Source organism: Corvus moneduloides, chromosome Z, assembly GCF_009650955.1.
Source record: "Corvus moneduloides isolate bCorMon1 chromosome Z, bCorMon1.pri, whole genome shotgun sequence".
In the NCBI taxonomy this organism is placed as follows: Eukaryota; Metazoa; Chordata; class Aves; order Passeriformes; family Corvidae; genus Corvus; species Corvus moneduloides.
Genome location: NC_045511.1, coordinates 58,784,242 through 58,802,000, shown reverse-complemented (window position 1 = coordinate 58,802,000; position 17,759 = coordinate 58,784,242). Strand labels below are relative to the sequence as shown.

Genomic DNA, 17,759 nt, shown 5'->3' with positions numbered 1-17,759 from the left:
AGAGTTGGTCTGTCACTTAGATCATTGCTTCTTAAATGATACATAAATCCACCTATTTCATTATTCTGTGTTTCTCTCCTCTGGGGAAGGGTTGATAGACAACAAACAGCGTATGCCTGCAAGTGTGCAGGACTACCTCCTTACAATGCAGTAAAAGGGAAAATCCTTTACACTGTGCTTGCATTTGTGTTTTGGTTTTTTTAGCATCACCTGAAGAAAATGGAGGGTCGACGCCTGGATTTTGATTACAAGAAGAAAAGACAGGGCAAGCTCCCTGATGAAGAACTTCGCCAAGCTCTGGAGAAATTTGATGAATCAAAAGAAATTGCTGAGTCAAGCATGTTCAACCTTCTGGAGATGGATGTGAGATAACCTTTGTTAATCTTTGACCAGAGTCTTAGAAAGATAGTGGAACCACTTTCCTCCTTGTTGGACACAGTGAGAGGATCAGAAGCTATAGTAATGTACAGCATGTTCATGTAGGACCTATTTCTTAGGTATTTTATAGATAACTGAGCTAAAGAACATAAGTCCTCTGTAGCGTTGTTGTGCTTCCTAACTGCAAAGCTTTAATTACAAAACCAAAGTATCTTTCTTCTTAGTATCATGTAAATATAGCTAATTACTCTTACTTGTAGCTGTAGGGTTTGTGCCAAGGCTTTTGCTCAAGTGTGTGAGCTGCTGAGAGGATTGTAAATATCAGAAATTATGAACTCACAACCCCATGGTGTCTGTTGTAATCAGATGCAGTTGTGAATAGAAAACTCAAAGTTACTGTGACTGTCTCTATCTGACTCTGCAGAATATGTTTTGCTATAGACTAGCTAGGATTGAGCATTTACTAGGTTTATCTAATGTTCTGTTTATAATTAATGTTGAAATTGTAAAATTAAGCAATAAAAAGCATCTCTATAACATGTCAGCTGAAGTCTGTCTTGTAGAATATGTAGCCAAAGAAAATTAAGGATTTCTGTTGATGTGAATTACTTGATTTAAGTGCACACCTTATCTAACTCCTCATTTTGTTATCAGATTGCTGTAGAGGAGCAATAACAAACCTGAATATATTTGCTTATAGAACTTAATATTTGCATAGGAATTAAATATAGCTGCACTGAAATGAAGGAAATATAACAAGTTTGTAGTTTTAGTCCTTGTAGTAACATCCATCCCCATGTGTGCCGACAGTGCTGGGCAACATTACACCATTGAGGCACTGTGCACGATGGAAACTGCTAGCACTTGTGTTGCCCACAAGTGGGGTTTTGGGTGTTTTTTTCCCCTCATGAAGTGGAATGCTCTCTGCCTTCACTACAAATATTCTGCATCCCAGAGTACATAGTCTCTTTCCATTCTGGTCTGCTTCACAGGTCAGAATACAACAGAAGCATGACCATAGTCCCTGTGGTTCTGCGCCCTTCAAAGGCAGGGAGGGAGAAGGTGTACTATACTCTCATTACAGTCTCGTTTTTACTTTCATAGTGTTTGCTGAATGTGGTAGGTCTGTAGGCTGCTGTTCATGCAAACCAGCCATGGAGAGATGATCAGCGGAGAAGAGTTGCAGTTACCATTCCAGATCAGGTCATAACCAGACGTGGTAATGAATAAAGACTGATATGTAAATATTTACTGCTAACTACAAAGATGATTCAAGTTTTTAGAGAGATAAGTAAAACTGCCTTTGCAGTGGACCATGGTCCTTATTCTCTATTGCCTGAGATGTTAGTATTCACCTAAGATCCGATGTTTTTAATGTCAATCCTCAGATTGAACAAGTGAGCCAGCTTTCTGCTCTTGTGCAAGCCCAGCTGGAGTACCACAAGCAGGCCACACAGATCCTACAGCGAGTTACTTCTAAGCTGGAAGATAGGTAATGCACTTTTTGTAAGTTTCTTGAACAGTTTGTTAGTTCAACAGAGGTAGAAAACCTATGAGTAGAATGCAACTCTGTTATCTTTCTCAACTTGGTACTTTTATGTTTATGAAAACAAGGGTCATTTCATTAGACGATTGCAACCTGAGGTTTAAATGTTTTGGAGATGCATCTGCTTCTGAGTATGAGCTCAGGAAAGCACATCAGCTCAGTAAAGCTGTTAAATGTGAGTTAACTGAAAGTAAGTGTTTATAAACACTGAATTCAGTGAGACCCGCAGCTTCGGATTCCTTACTGCTTGTGCATGTATTCAAAGTGTGCTTATTCTGAAAGAAGACGTTAAAATTTGATTTTGAAAAAGAGTATCTTGTTGCATTCTTGTCTACCTGAAGATCTTCCTGAGCTAGGTAGTGACACCCTCATTATCTACCACTTTATTTAATACTCCTCCTATTATCAGATCAAACTTGATACAAGACTTAACTTAGTTGACCTCTTCCATCCCCTTTTGGGTAACTGCATATGCTATCAGAATTCCTGCAACATCTTTTTTAAGAGAGTTTAATAATTTTTATTTTAGAATATTTGTTTCCATCAAAACAGATTGATCAGCTTCTCACACATACATCCTTCTTCACGAAAATTTAACATACAGGAAAGGTTTCTCTACCAATATGGTTCAGGAAGACTCTTAGTAAAAGCTGGATATAATTCCCAAGAGGGGATAATGTTCATGTACTGTGCAAAGGCAGCTGTTTTCTGATGTCATTAGTATAGATCAAGTTGCTAATACTGCTGGGTCTGTCAGTGTTGCTTTTCTCAGAGCGTGCATCCTGAAAACCTCATTCAGTTCTAAGTCTTAAAATCTTTGTGACTAGCAGCAGCACTTGTTTTGGTAGATGGGCTTCCAGCTGACTGCTCCTGGGTACAGTTTGCAGTACTGTCTAACAGCTAACAAAACAATTTTTAGCACTTGCAAAACAATACTGCAATTCACTTTCTTTACAGAAGCATTAAAAATTCCTCAGGAACAGGTGGTTTATCCTGTAGTCCATAAATTATGCCATTAAGTGAACATAACACTCTCTGCAATAGATTTCTTTTCTTGTATCAATTCAGATGATCCTTTGCCCTTTTAAAATTTCTGCTAACAGGTCACTATTTTTGCTTTAAGTTTCAGCTGTGAATGGTTTTAGCTTTTCAAGGCTCCTTCATCAGAATGCTATGGTAATTCAATTGAAGTAAATCTTTTGCATGCCTAATTGTAAAGAGGCTGCTGGCTAAATCATCCTTTATCCACACCACTGGACACAAATTGAGCACTGTGATATGTTCATGCCAGAGATGAGTCAGGAATGTAGAGCTGTTACTATCCGAGCTACTAGTCTTTCCCTGCTGGTGATAGGCAGGTAGCAAGTAATGCATAATCCCTGGGGCTTGGGGGTTGTTTTTTTTGACTATATAGACCAGAAAATAAATGATGTTTTACTTTTAAGCTGAGCAAATTTGTTACTGTTCACTGTCAGTGATGTCTACTGCCCATTTTCTAGGTACCTTTTTTAAAAGAGTGAATGGAACCTGTTCATGCTGATTCCTGGCACAGACAATGTCTTATAATTACTAACACTGTCCTGTGTAAAATATTCACAAAAGAATTTTTAAAAAGTATGAGTTAGACTGCAAAAACTACGAAAAACTTAAAAATGCACTTGTCTTCTATTTTTTCTGGGCTGTTTGGATTAGATTTCAAGACTTTCTTCAGGAAGTACAAGCTCAAGAATTTCATTCTTTTTCTGCACATTAATGAAAGGCATAAACTTCCTTAAAATACCATGATTCCAGGAACTGGGAAACATTAGGAGGTTGGCGAATGTCAGGAAACTTTCAGTAAAATTAATAAAAACTGGAAGGTCGGCAAAGACTATTCTAAACTCCCTTTTTCACCAAGTGAAATGAGGATGCAGTTTTCCCAACACAGTATCATGACAGAGCAGCTGGGAAGCAGGAATGGTTTCCTTGGAGATATTTCTTTTCTTAAGAAACATGGCTCATGCTGAGCTTTTGGGTAATTTTTAGCAAATCACTATAACTGTCACCTTGTAGTTCATAATCTGAAAAAAATGGTATTTCTTTTGGGAAAGCATTAAGAGAACTAGTTTAAGTATTTCTTAAAAATTTTACTGCCTTGAAAAAGTAACTTTTGTTAATGAGTGAAACACAGCAAAGGCTTTTTATTTATTTTGACAACTTCTATTACTTAAGTTTTTAATTTACTTACCAGGTTTGGTTTTTTTAATGTGGAAGAAAAGCACTCTCTGGGGACTGACTTATAATAGTATTTTGGATGGTGAGGAAAACGTTGTTATCAGGATCAAAAGTCATTAAGTTAGACGCAGATCTTTTCAACAGATAAATCAAAATGTGCAACCAACAGCAAGTCTAGGGCAGATATAGAAAAGGTTAGAGAAACCAACTTGTCTTTTAAACTCTTATGAAATGTTCTTTCATATGTGGAATTAGAAATACATGTGGTAGTTGTTCTGCATAAGCTGCTCTGATTCTATTCATCCCTTCCTTGGATTTTACCCTGGAATCTGTAAATGTACCCTTCTCTAGAAATTCTAGATTTCTCAGTTAGAAGAATAAGTTGAAATGACTGATAAATAAGTGCTTATTTTGAGAGTCAGGAAGACTGGACTTGTGTCCCTTTGTGAAACAAGTATTCCAAATAGCAAATTAACCAATTCTGCAAATGAAGTCAGTACATTCCCACAGAGTCTTCTTACAAAATGACAAGAGTTGGCATCAATCAACTGAATAGTTAGAGGCAAAATTCATGCTAAAAATTGGGACAGAGATGTTTGTAAACCCCTTTTCTATGCATTGATAGTCACGTAACAAGTTTTCCTTTATTATGAGCTCTTTGTTTTTGTTAGGCAAAAGGAAGATAGACAAAGTGCTAGGTTTCTAAAAGGAATGAAAAATTAACAACTTCATGGCACATTCACATCAGCTGGTTTTCGTAATTCAAACTACTGTTGTAAACAGAAAAACTACTCCAAATGACAGAACTCGTTTACTATGGATGATTGGTGGATGAGAACTTCAGCCTAGAAATAAAGGTAGTCAGTGCATCTCATCTGCTAACAAGATACTAACTCTTGACATTTAACTTCATGTTTTGGCAGAATAAAAGAGGCATCATCTCAGCCCAGGCGTGAATACCAGCCCAAACCCCGTATGAGCCTGGATTTCTCGACTGGTGACAATACACAGCACAATGGAGGAATATCCCATGCCACCACACCCAAACCATCAGGTAATGTCAGTAGCAATGTGAGCAGGAAAACCAACTCTGTCTGACATTTTGTGTCAATGCAGAAGTTGCATGCTTTCTTCTGGTGATTCGTTCTTCCATGAGGGAAAATGAGAATGGGGGTAGGAGAGAGATGTCTGAACTGTTGTTTCTTTGTAAAGTGTTCATATCCTCAGGCAGGACAACAGAGAGGGATCCTCCATTGCTTTAAATGGGTCTTTTGGTCAAAAATTTCCTTTATCCTAGAAGCTTACCTTGAAATACAGATCTTTACAAAATAGGCATTTAGAAAACCAAGATAACAATTGAACGTTTTCCATCAAAATGCAGAAACCTGAGGCCTGCCAGACCACCATAACCATATCCTGCTGTTTCAAACCAGGAACTAGAACACAAAGAGCCTGAAAGTAAAAATAACTGAAAAGAAAAACTAAACTATGTTTTCTTTGTCCAAGTAGGAGCAGCACAAGCAAGATTAAGCCTTAGTATGACTGTGTGCAATTACTGTCTTAAAGAAGTGTTTATTTAATATCAGCACATCCCACGGAAGGCTTATTATTTGTTTCTTACACAATAATGATCTGTTATCCCATGTTATGGTGAGGGCTAGCCTCTGTCCAGATCCCCATCTTAGTTATTCCTTAGTTTACCTCAGTGACAATTGCTATCACATTCCACCTTGCAAGGCTGGATTTTTTTTCACTAGATCTTTAGTCAGGATTTCCTTTCTTTCCCTCACATCCTGATGTGAATGTTTGATTTTCTCCCACATTTAGACAGAAACAGTATCTCCATTTGGCACTGGCAACTGGAAATAAACAATCTTGCGAACTCCTAGCAATCTCCTCACTATGCTAGCAAGAAGGATTTAACAGAGATTCCTTGTGCATGAATGTGGCTTGAGTCTTGCATGCTGGAGCTCTCTTCACTCCTTTTTTGTAGCGTCATGAACACTTGTCTGTGCTAAGGCAGTGCAGACTGATGTTCATGTATCTCTCCAGCATTTATATTTCCCTCTTCAGGGAGCAGTGTTTAGCATTTTCTTCAATAGGGGTTCATTTTTTTGAAGTTTTTATTGGTTTCAGAGGAATGCCTTCTTTGAAAATTCTTGAATGTATGTTTGGGGTGATTAATTCAAAGAGTTTATTTGCTAATTCTTCTAAATTTCAGCTGGTAGAAATGAGGATAGCAAACATGCTGTAAGGCTTGTTGATGTCAGCACAGTTGTCCTCATGACAAAGAAACCAAAATACACTGTGAGAGATATGTAAAGAAAAGAAATAAGGTTTCACTATAGAATGTAATAAATTAAATCTAGTATTTGAAAAACTTGCTCTATTGAAGTCTATAGAAATGGAAAAATTTCATCCTAAAATAACTCAAGCATGGGCCTTCTATCCAGAGTGTGTGTTCAAAATGAATATGCAAAATGTTTGAATCTGAAACTTACTCATCTTAAAGTCTGTATACATGAAGAAGTAGAATATGTATTCTTAGCACTATCATTATGGTGAAGTGACATGTGTTGGTTCATTCAGACCACTGAAGTGCATAACTTTCACTATGGAAATTCAGGTAGAGATATGATTTCTTATAACTTAGTGCTGCTCAAATCCTAAACATTTTGACCAGTAACAATTTTGGATTTGGTAGGCTTGAAGTTATAGAGACTTCAGGGAGAGGGCAGAGGGAGGATGTTTGTTAATTTCATATAATGTATGAAAACACTGTCAAACTAATGACTTATAATAATATCAACTAGCCATCCTAAAGAGTTTATGGTCAGATATTTGTGAACTAGCATATTAGAGAGCTCTCCATTTCAAACTTTTTCTGAATCTATCCTGACAGCCCTGCACTAAAGCATTTTGTGGGAATAGGGAATAAAAGTCTTTGGAAACGTGATACTAAAGTTCAGAGGATTAGGAGCATATACAGTGGTATAGCTGTACCACTGAAATTTCCAAATAAAGGGCAAACACACAGTTACATCTTCACTGTTGTTTTAAGCTACCCCTTACACTACTTACCTGAAGTAAATAGATAAAAGCATCTCTTTGCCAGTAAAGCTGGAAATACATTAGGGCTTTTGCTTAATTTTTTGTGTTTTATAAACTGATAAAAATTAGATTCCAAATTGATCATAGTTGTGCTTTCAGGTGTGGGCTTCACTAAAGCTTGGTTTTTGGGATTCTCAGACTTTTACCAGCAGGCACTTGAAGTAACTGAAGACTGTCAGAAGCTAATGATTGTCTTCTAATGAAGCTTGGCAGTCTAAATATAGATATTATTGAAGAACTGTCATCAGAATATGAATAATACCAGAAAAAGCAAAATCTTTCATAGGTACAGCGGTAAAATGGGTACTCTTAAGTGTTGAGATTTTTAAGCATGTTGTTTCTGTGTCTCTTCTTCCCAGGTGTTCACATGGATCAGCCATGCTGCCGAGCTCTGTATGACTTCGAACCAGAGAATGAAGGGGAGCTGGGATTTAAAGAGGGTGATATTATTACCCTCACTAACCAGATTGATGAAAACTGGTATGAGGGAATGCTTCATGGCCAGTCAGGTTTCTTCCCCATCAATTATGTTGATATTCTGGTTCCATTACCCAATTAGGAATGCTGATCCACCACCTCTGACACAGATAGTTGTGTCAGTACCACTGCTTTCAAAATGCTGCTTCTTACACCTTACAAGTGCAAACTGCAGTGGTTAGAGTTATCAATTCCTAATGAGCATCTTCAGTTTACGTGTTGTCATACTATGTGGTGGTGATGCGTTGTATCTTCTGAGCCAGCATAGCATGGATTAGTTTATTGACTGTGCTGGCCTGGTAGTAACCAGAGCCATTAGTGAGATGAAATGGGGAAGATGATGGCAAGCAAAGCAGATAGCTCATAGTGAAGTAGCAGGAAGTGAAGGTGGTGGGAAGATAATGCCTATCACCACTGTAGTACCTTTTCAGTCTTAGTTCTCTATAAGAAGAGGGAAAAGTTCTTGCCATTCCATCTTTCCCTTCCTAATGATACAGTTCACACAGGTCTAACATTGACTAACCAGAATTGTATCTTCCAACCAAACTGGCTGGCTGTTCTCACAGAGAGAGCGTAAGTGTAGATCCTCTGGTTTCTCAGAAAGTGAACCACTGTACTGTGTGTCCTGCTGCTCTCTGCTAAGTTTTATATTCTTAATTATTGTTAAAAGGCCTATTTCCCTCCAGAGGTAAACTGTAAGCTGTCAAATGGGGATTCCTGTAGTAGAAATGTTGGACCACAAACCACCTGAATTTGCCCTTCAGGAACTTTTAGCATGCTCACCAAAATGCCAGTAAATGGGCAAGATGGGGAATAAAACTGGCATTTATTTAATGTTTCTTGTCAAGTCTTGGCACAAAACCTTGCTGCTTAAGCACCAGATATCCTTTGTAAACTCATTCACTGAGGAATACAGTAACCAACCAAACACAACCCTCATTTCATTTGTTTCTGTCTATCATGTGTTCTTTGAACATCATTTGTGCATACCCTCTCCTCAATGAGGACAAAATAAAATGTCATTTTTCTGTTGAGCAATGAAAGACATGTGGCTGTATATGCAAAAACATTTCCCATCTGTTTAGTTGGTTCTCCTGTGTTCCTCCTTCCTGCACTTGGTGTGTACAGTGCTGTGCCTAGCTTCTTGGCATTCTTTTGGTAACCGTTGCAGAAGTTCTGTTAGTTTAGTTATCCAGAGTTCTATTTATCTAAATTGTACAGACTCTATCAGAGGTTTAATGTGCTGCTTCGAATGTGCCACTTCAGTACTGGATGATGTGAAATGAAGACAATTCCCTACTGCTTAACATATAAACTATATCATGGAAAGTATTGTTATTTCAAATAAATGCTGAGAGAATAACTAGAATAATGTTGTGGATTATTTCTTTGTTGCTTTAAAATCTGTTTTGATAACTTCAGCTAACAGGAATTTTATTTTAGAAAGCATTTTCCTCATTTCCTGCAAATGTGAAAAATCTTCTTTTTTTGTCATTATAATTTTACCTCAGTCAAATAAATCTCATGCATATAATGGCCCTCATAAGTGGGATGAACTTAAGACTGACCACATTAAATTAATGTCTCAATGACAAGAATGCAGTCTTGTAGATACAGGTTATTTCATATCAAAGAATGCTGGTGTTCACAAAGTCCCTAATGAAGCTTAAAGACTTGGTAACTTTATGGTTCTAAATAAAAACAGGGCTATTGTCACAAGCAAAACAGACTTGACTTAAAGAAAACTAATTTAAACCAATTCAAGTATTTTTGTGCAGTGAGAACCAAAAGACTATCACCTTTCTTGTCCCAGTTCCCAAGCTCAAATTCACTCCTGACTGCTCCCCACCAGCAGCTCACTGGCATGGGTATTTGTAGGTGTACAGTATGCCCATAAAACCTCCTCTCTGCTGCTCTTCCCTCCTCATTTTTTCCCCCTTTTTCAGTGGTAAGTCCAGCACGGGACTTATTGTGAATATCTGCTGGTATGTCATGGACAGTCTCCACCTCATCATTCTTCAACCTCAGTGTTCCTTCTGCTAAGAGTGATTCTCACTCTTATTTTTCCCCTCTTCTGCTCTCTGCCCTATGTTCATGTCCCAGTGCATGTTGACAGAGACTGACAGAGTAGCAGTAGAGTCTTTCAGAGATGGTGCCTCATTCAAGGCTCAGTTCAATGTCAAGCTGGATGGGAGTCTGAGCAACCTGGTGTAGTTGAAGATGCTCACTGCAGAGGTCTTGGACTAGGTGACCTTTTACAGTCCCTTCTAACCCAAACTGTAAAAAAAGTATAGATACAGGTAAAATTCCTGTAACTTTTTATTACAATTCGTCCTAAATCCAATGACTGGCCTCTAAGGAAGTTTCTGTCAGTGATTGGGAGAAATCTGTTTCAAACTCAATGGACTTGAAACTTTATACAGATGCATTAATGGTGCCATACTACAGTTACTATTAGTCAGTATTACTATAAACAGTTACAGAACAATTAACTACATTAATTATCAAGACCTGGAAGTCACAAGTAGTGCACTGGCACATCTCTGTTTTGTCAGATTATTATTCTGTAACATTTGTGGAGAGCATACAACCACAGGGCAACAACCTCAGAGATAAATTTACCTGATTTAGAGCAAAAGGATTGTTGGCATGCCGTGCTGTCCCACCCTGCTGAGGGGCCCTAGTTTTTAAGGTTTAGGGAAGTGTGGTGTCTTTCAACAAATGGGACCAGAAAGATTGCACAGAATAGTCATCATGATGACATGGGCCTGGTCTTGACATGTTGCACAATTATTGGCACTTCCTTATTGCTCTGTTCTGTGTCTCCTGCAGGTAATACCCAAAGAATGCTTTGTTCCTGAGGTGGTAAGATCAAAATCTGACTTGGCCAAGAGAGGGATTACCAGGGCTGACAAAAGTTTGCATCTAAACCTTCAGTACAAGGATAAAGAGGGTGATCCAAAACAAAGCAGGAGGGTGTTTGCTTTTGCACATCAGGTAGTTCAAAACTTTGCCTATGGAGCTCTGTGACTCTTTCATTCTAGAATCACATGAGATATGTTGTTGATGGATATAATCTTTTTTCACTGGGAGACTTACAACTTCTGTCATCCTGCTTCCTAAGGTGTATGTTTTCAGAAATATTTTAAAAATATGACATGGGTTCCTAATTACCAAACTTGGCTGCAGAACTGCTCCTCACAGAGGAAATTAGGAAGTCTGCCAGCACTGAGCTATCAATTGCCAAATAGAGCTAAATGCTTTATGTTTGATGTTGGTTTCTTTTTTCTGTTGAACTGTAAGCTTTCTTGAAGTTTTTACCTTCTTAGCCTTCTTTATTTATTGCAGAGTGAATCTTTCTGAAAAATATAACAAAGTACTCCAACAGTTCCCTGAACAGTTCTCCATCTAAATAAAGAAGTGATTGAAAATGTGGGGTTTTTCTTCTTTTAAAATATCTTCTTCCTTCCAGAAAGAAAGATGGTAGTGACATCTGGAATTTTGTGTTTGAATCTGGCTTACAGACAATTCTCCCTTTGAAGGTAGTCATACTGCTTTTCCTACACGAACTACCTTGACAAGACTTGAAAACTGCAATGAGGACTTCTTTTCTGGTTTCACACTTCCAGGTCTCGCATATCTTTATGGCCACTCCTATGCTGAGTAATAGTTCCACTTCAGAATGTATCCTAAGCTTCTCTTATCTCATGAAGGCAGATGTAGGTCAGTGGAAATGGGTCTTCTTCCCAGCACAGGAGTAGGCTGACTTTGCGATAGGCAAAGGAGGTCGTGAATTTGGGCATATACACTTGTTTAAAAGTGAGTACATTCTACACACGTTTAATTTTCTGTAAAGCACAGTAGGTCATACTAGACTTAAGCTCAGAATGTCTAGAATGTTCTGTAATTATTATTTTATTATTTTGAAACTTTCAGCACTCTGGTAGTTCAAGCACAGATTGAAATTTCCAGAAGACTTTGCTGTCTTTCCTTGCCATTTGGTCTAATGTGTTGTCAAAGATGGGAACAGCTTTGTCACACATATTCTTGCTGTGCACTGTAATGTACAGATAATTTCTAAGCTGTTTAATAGTATTTCCTTGGAGATGCAGCACAGTGGAGCAGTCAAAGAAACAGCAACTTCTGCCATGCCTTCCTAGAGCTGCTGGCTCTTGAAGGATCTGGCAGCTCTGGGACACACACAAAGAACATCTCCCTTTCAGGTGCCACTAGGGCAAACAGTGGACAAGCTGAATTCCTTGTAGGGAGAGCCCTCTCCTGGCCCACAGCTCATTTGGTGGGGTACTGGCAGCCAGCCTCATGCTTCTTATACTCCCTTGTGCAGTGCTTAGGGCTTGTGTCTTTCACTTTTCCTGCACCTTTCGTGAAACATGGAATTGAAAAGAAGCACTAACAATGCAGGGAAAGATAAAGGGGCTCAAGCTCCTCTGTCTCTTCTCATCTTTGAGCTGAGAGGTTCCAGGAGAGGCTGGGCCGCTCTCTGACAAGATCTGCTTTCCCAGCACCTGCAGATACATACTGGTGCTTCTTTGGGTCACTGTCTGAAATTGTAGGGTTCAGCAATTTATCCAACCACCATCAACAGTGCTTATTTCTTGTCCCTCAGCAGTCACTGACTTGTGGCATGTCCTGTGCTCAGAGCCTCCACATGGGCAGCAAGATCCTTCAGTAGGCACTAGTGGTAATGCACATCACCAAGACAGCTGTTTTAGTAGCATTTCTAATGATCCCCATAGTCACTCTGTCTCTTCCCACACCAGAGGTTTCCAAGGTCATGCAAGAGGTTTGCTAAGGACAGGAGGACTGATGCACAGAGAGAGAGAGAGAGAAAAAGCCTGGCTTCAAATAAGGACCCTCTGCCAGGGTGTTGTGGGGCTGCACATCCCCGGATGGTGGGCATAGTGCCCTGGACTTGGCACCCCACAGCTATTTCCCATTTCATCTCTCTACTGTGGTGAGCACCAATGCCACCCTCCATGGGCTGCAAGAGCAACCTCCTATAGCCCCCTGCTAGCTGTGCTGTGCTTCCACACCACAAAGACCATCTGCTTTGGTATTTCACTTTGTTGAATTTCATGAAGCCCATTTCTCCAGCCTGTCCAGGTCCCTCCAGATGCCAAAACAACCCTCTGTATCAGCCACTCCTCCCTGTTTTGTATCTGCAAAGCTATAGGGGGTGCTTAATCTTCCAAACTATTAATAATGAAATCACAGTGTCACAGAATGGTCTGGTTTTGAAGGACCCTTCAGAGATTTTCTAGTTCCAAGCCCCCACCCTGCCATGGGCTTGGACATCTTCCACTAGATCAAGTTGCTGAGAGCCCTGTCCCACCTGAGTTTGAACATTTTCAATGATGAGGAAACTACTCTGGGCAATCTGCTCCAGTGTCTCACCATCCTCCTTGTAAAACAATTACTTTCTTATGTCCAGTTTGAATTTTCCTTTCAGTTTAAACCACTTCCCCCTTGTCACTACAGGCCCTTTTAAAAGGTCTCTCTCCATCGTTTCTATAAGTCTCTTATATACTGAAAGACTGCAATAAGATCTCCCTAGAGCCCTTTCTTCTCCAAGCCAAACAACACAAACCCTGTCAGCCTTTCCTTGTAGAAGATGTGCTCCAGTCCTCTTGCCATGTTCATGACCCTCTTCCAGCCCTACTTTAATTAAGAGAAACAAGCTGAACAAGATTGGACCCACTATTGGTCACTGGTGCACACCATTCATGTCAGGTCATTGTGCCGCTGAGCACAACTGTCTGGGCCCAGCCATTCAGCCAGTGTTCCATCTACCTCACTCTCCCCTGGTCTAACATAGTTTGTCAGCTTGACAATTATGATATAAAACCTCAGAGAATGTTATACCACAGGACTCTAATAAATTGTATCTATCTCTGTAGCATTTGCCTATATCCTATAGGCACCATAATATCCTAAACCACTTTGATGCTTAAATGATGGCAAGATTCTTAAATATTGAACATCATAAATCTGTCATCTATTTTCATGTTAGCTGGTGAAACAAATTTTCATAGAACCAAAGAAAAATTTAGATTTGTAGAGTCTGATTCAACCTCCTTCTCAGAGAAGGTATGATTAGACAATGATGCTCAGGGCCATGTCCGGTTAAGTCTTGAACATATACAAGCTGGAGGTGCAGATTTCCCAATTTTTTTTTTTTTTTTTAAGAGAGGTAGAACATCCTTAGTTTCTGCTGGAAATAGTAAAATCATAGCAGTGTAAAAGTTAGCTGGCATATGCTATGCATTATGACCCTGTGTGGCTGGAACAGCTATAATGGCTGACTGTATGAAGAATTTGAGGGGTACTGAGGCATCTAATGGTGGATGTGACAATACACAACTTGCATAATTGCACTGATTTGATTGCATAACAAGAATTCCACAAATACCTTGGCAAAGTTTCAAACATTTAACATGCATTTGAAGTGCCTATATTTAAAGTTTGGTTTCTTGAAGTGCCCATTGAGTTTTCATTTAGTCCAACTGACATCACAGATTTTGTTTGTAAAGTTCCTCAAGTATTTGTATTTATTACTCAGAAGCACTGAAAGCCTGGCAAAACTCATCTGTGACCCTTTCCAACTGACAAGCTAGATAATCCTCTGCCAGTACTGCAAGTAGAACTCAGTGCAGTATGCAATTATATTTTCTTGATTTATGTTGAGATCTGTTGTTTGATTTGATTGTCAACACATCTAAAATGCTGATCAAAAATTGTAGCACTTAATCTAGCTGGGCAGTCCCAGTCAAACATTTCATATCTCCATCTGCCTGGATCTTCTACAGATCACAAGAATAGGAAGAAACCCAGAAGATCCTGGGTAGGAATTTAGGAGGTATCATATGCCTGAAGCTTCAGCCCATATATGGGGTTGCAGGATGAACAAGGGCTTCTTAGCTTTAGAAGAGGAAGAAAGGAAGTTCAAACTGCTAGGAGGAAGTTTCACCAGAACCATCCTCTCTTATTGCTGAATTTTCAGGTGATACTGGAAAATTAATTTATTTCCTGAATCATAAGGGAACAGCAGAGCAAGAAAAAGAGGGAGGAATTTTATTTCTTTTCTATTCTTCTAGAGATAGGATGTGTATTTCTGAAATTTCTCTGATTTTATCCTGTAAGTGAAATATAATCAGAGGTGCTTCTAGAAAAAAACTGCACAAAAAGAAAAACAGTCATAAATGGAAAACCTTGCAAGCATAATTTACTTCTTCAGCATGAGATGAAAGGTGGCCACTCACAATCTTCTTGCAGTAGGCCGTAATGGCTTGTAAGCAGCTCCAGTTACTGTAATGCAAACTTGAACCACAAGGAAAAGATACAGAATGATGATAGACATCAGCACACATCAGTGGTGATGTCTAAAGGAAGCCGCAGATGCATCACCATCAATTCTACAGTGATTTTCTCATCAAATGGTGTACCCAGTTCCTCTGTGATGAGTAAGGTACAGGGAAGAGTAGTGCTAAGGCAGCACATCAGTTTCTGCAACTCCTGTAAGCAGGTGCTTTAGTGTTGTCTTCCAGGAGCAGAACGAACTACAGATATAAATTTAATAGAAGGCAGCTGGAATGTTTATGGTATCATTTTAACACTTCTGATCAAGAGGATAAAAAGCCCGGTTCACCACAATGTCCAATACAAAAGAGCAGAACTGCTATCTCAGCTATGTGTAAAGCTGAGATAGCTGTTAAAAATGAGTAAGCTTCCAGAGGTATAGGACATCATAGATCATTTCACCACAACCTCAGCATTCCTTCTCCCAGAAACTGCTCCTTGCTTTCACTTTGGAGCACCCCAAAGTTACTATTTGCTTTGGCCTGGAAGTCTAGCAGTGTCTCATGGGGTTCCTAAAGTCACAAAGTCACATCACACCTGATCTGTTTTAGGTTCTAGGAAGAAACTTAGAATAGATTTGATTTCACATGCTGACAGAGAATTGTTGCCAGAAACTGGGTGATGCATTTAGTTTTAATTCTCCAACTATACATTAATTCTCCAACTATACATTAGGGGTGATAATAATTCCATATTTGACAGAGCTGTTGAGGATGCATATGAGGATGCATATGAGGATGCATATGAGGTGCATAAAGCTCTCGGAGTTTACACTGTGGACTTGAGAAAAAAATCTATTGTTTTCTTTGTACAGCTATGGTATTAATCCAGCCAAAACAAAATTTCTGCTGTTATTCAAGGCAAGCTTTTTACTTTTGACAGTTTAAGAATATTTACTAAGCATTAATACTCTAAACTTCAGCTTAGAGTCTGAAAACAGAATTAAGCTGAAGATATCTTCCACTGAATACTGGGATGGTGTTTGGCAACAAGAGTAATTAATGCACTGCAATTTCATAGCTATCTGGAGGTCAAAACTTTAGCACTTCACTAGGACTGTGCAGATGCACGGTGATGTGGTCTCCGCACCTTCATGTCAGAGGGCCTGTCAAGTAATACTGCAACAAGCATCAGTGCTTCTATTTCTATTCTGATTTTCAGCTGGAAAAAGTAATAAATAATCCCCAGTTTACACATTTTTCATTTCTTTATGCCTAAAGGAGCTTCATGGAATTCCAAAATTCCCTGTAACCCAAGGAAATCTCTTGCTTCCTGCTTCTCTGCAATATTGAGCAGTATCAAAAAACAAGTCCGCTTATCTGGCTTTATGCACACTTTGAGAGACGCTAATACTAATACTAACACTAATATTAATTCTAGTACTAATACTAAAACCCTGGTAGAAACTGGAAGCACAGACACGTGTTAAATCTTCCTCCCCACATCAGACACTGCATGCTGACAGTCAGCAATCAGATGCAGCCACTTCTGAGCAATTATTTCCATTTTGCACAACATGCTTTTCACTTGATATCTGTTTTACTTGATGTTTCTCTCCCTCTTGATAGCGTGCAACTGTCAATCTTTTTCTAAGCTTAACAGATATCAGTAGCCCATTTTTGTCACAGCTCCTGTGGGGAACTAGAACAGGGAAAGACTGTGCAGAAGCAGTAATTTCACAATCCCTGCTGAACTTGTAGGCTCTCATGAAATGTAGACAATGTAATAGAACATGCTTTGTTCCCGTTTTCATACCCTGGAAAGCATTTTGTCAATTGATGATGCACAGCCTTGCAGCCTCGTTGATGCATTATGACTGTGGTTCATTCTGACATGCACTCAGCAGCCACTGGAGAAGCCAGTCTGTTTCTTCAAGCTGCATACAGCCTGTGGTACCACCACCTTTTTAAGACGCGGGAGGGATGTACATCTGTTTTAAACGAGTGCAAGATTTTTCAAATTAAATGCAGCTGTCGATCTTTTAGATTTTGGACCATGGTGCGCTACAAATGCCTCATTTTCGTTAGTGTTTGGTGCTACTATTGTGAGCCAGTAGAGGGCACCCTGATATTTCATTTTAGTGTTACTAACTTTTAAATAGATACGTTGTGATTCTGAAATTTAAATAATTTAAAAATTATTCAAAGGATACTGTTAACTGACGTAGAGACTCCTATAGATAATGGCTATTGTACAAAGACAATTTTGAAAGTCTTCTTGTCCAATATCATCAAAACCTGACCATTAGAATTTTAAAACCCCCAAAACCACAAAAACCCAAGTTGTGGAAGCTCACCTTACTTACTTTCATCTGCCATATTTTTGTAATGTAGGCAATTTTTTTTTTAACGTGGACCTTCAGAATTGATTAATAAAACACACCTAAGGGTTGAAAAGTCCAGTAAAGCAGGTGAATAGCATCCACTTCACCAATCTGTCCTGAATAAAGTTATTTTTAGCTGTCACATAGCTACAGATCCTTCCAGCACAAAATTTTTATTTCAATCCGGAAGGCACTGATTTAAACTAAGCTTTTTTTCTCCCCTCTACCCCATATAATAATAGAATTGCAGATACTCGCCTTCAGAAAACATAAAATTAAAAAAGAAAAATCTGAATAGCTTCTGAAATTATTCAAGCACAAACTACTTGTCAC

General features: G+C 38.9%; 1 protein-coding gene across 1 annotated transcript in view; it reads left to right on the top strand.

Moving 5' to 3' along the window:
* The window catches only part of SH3GL2 (SH3 domain containing GRB2 like 2, endophilin A1), a 92,635-nt gene extending 83,540 nt beyond the window's left edge, over positions 1–9,095 (top strand). The window contains exons 6-9 of the mRNA XM_032096548.1: positions 205–363; positions 1,767–1,870; positions 5,062–5,192; positions 7,609–9,095. Of these exons, the coding sequence (XP_031952439.1) occupies positions 205–363; positions 1,767–1,870; positions 5,062–5,192; positions 7,609–7,808 (594 nt within the window). The 3' untranslated portion in view covers positions 7,809–9,095. The remainder of the gene's footprint in view (positions 1–204; positions 364–1,766; positions 1,871–5,061; positions 5,193–7,608) is intronic.
* The last annotated feature ends 8,664 nt before the right edge of the window (positions 9,096–17,759 follow it).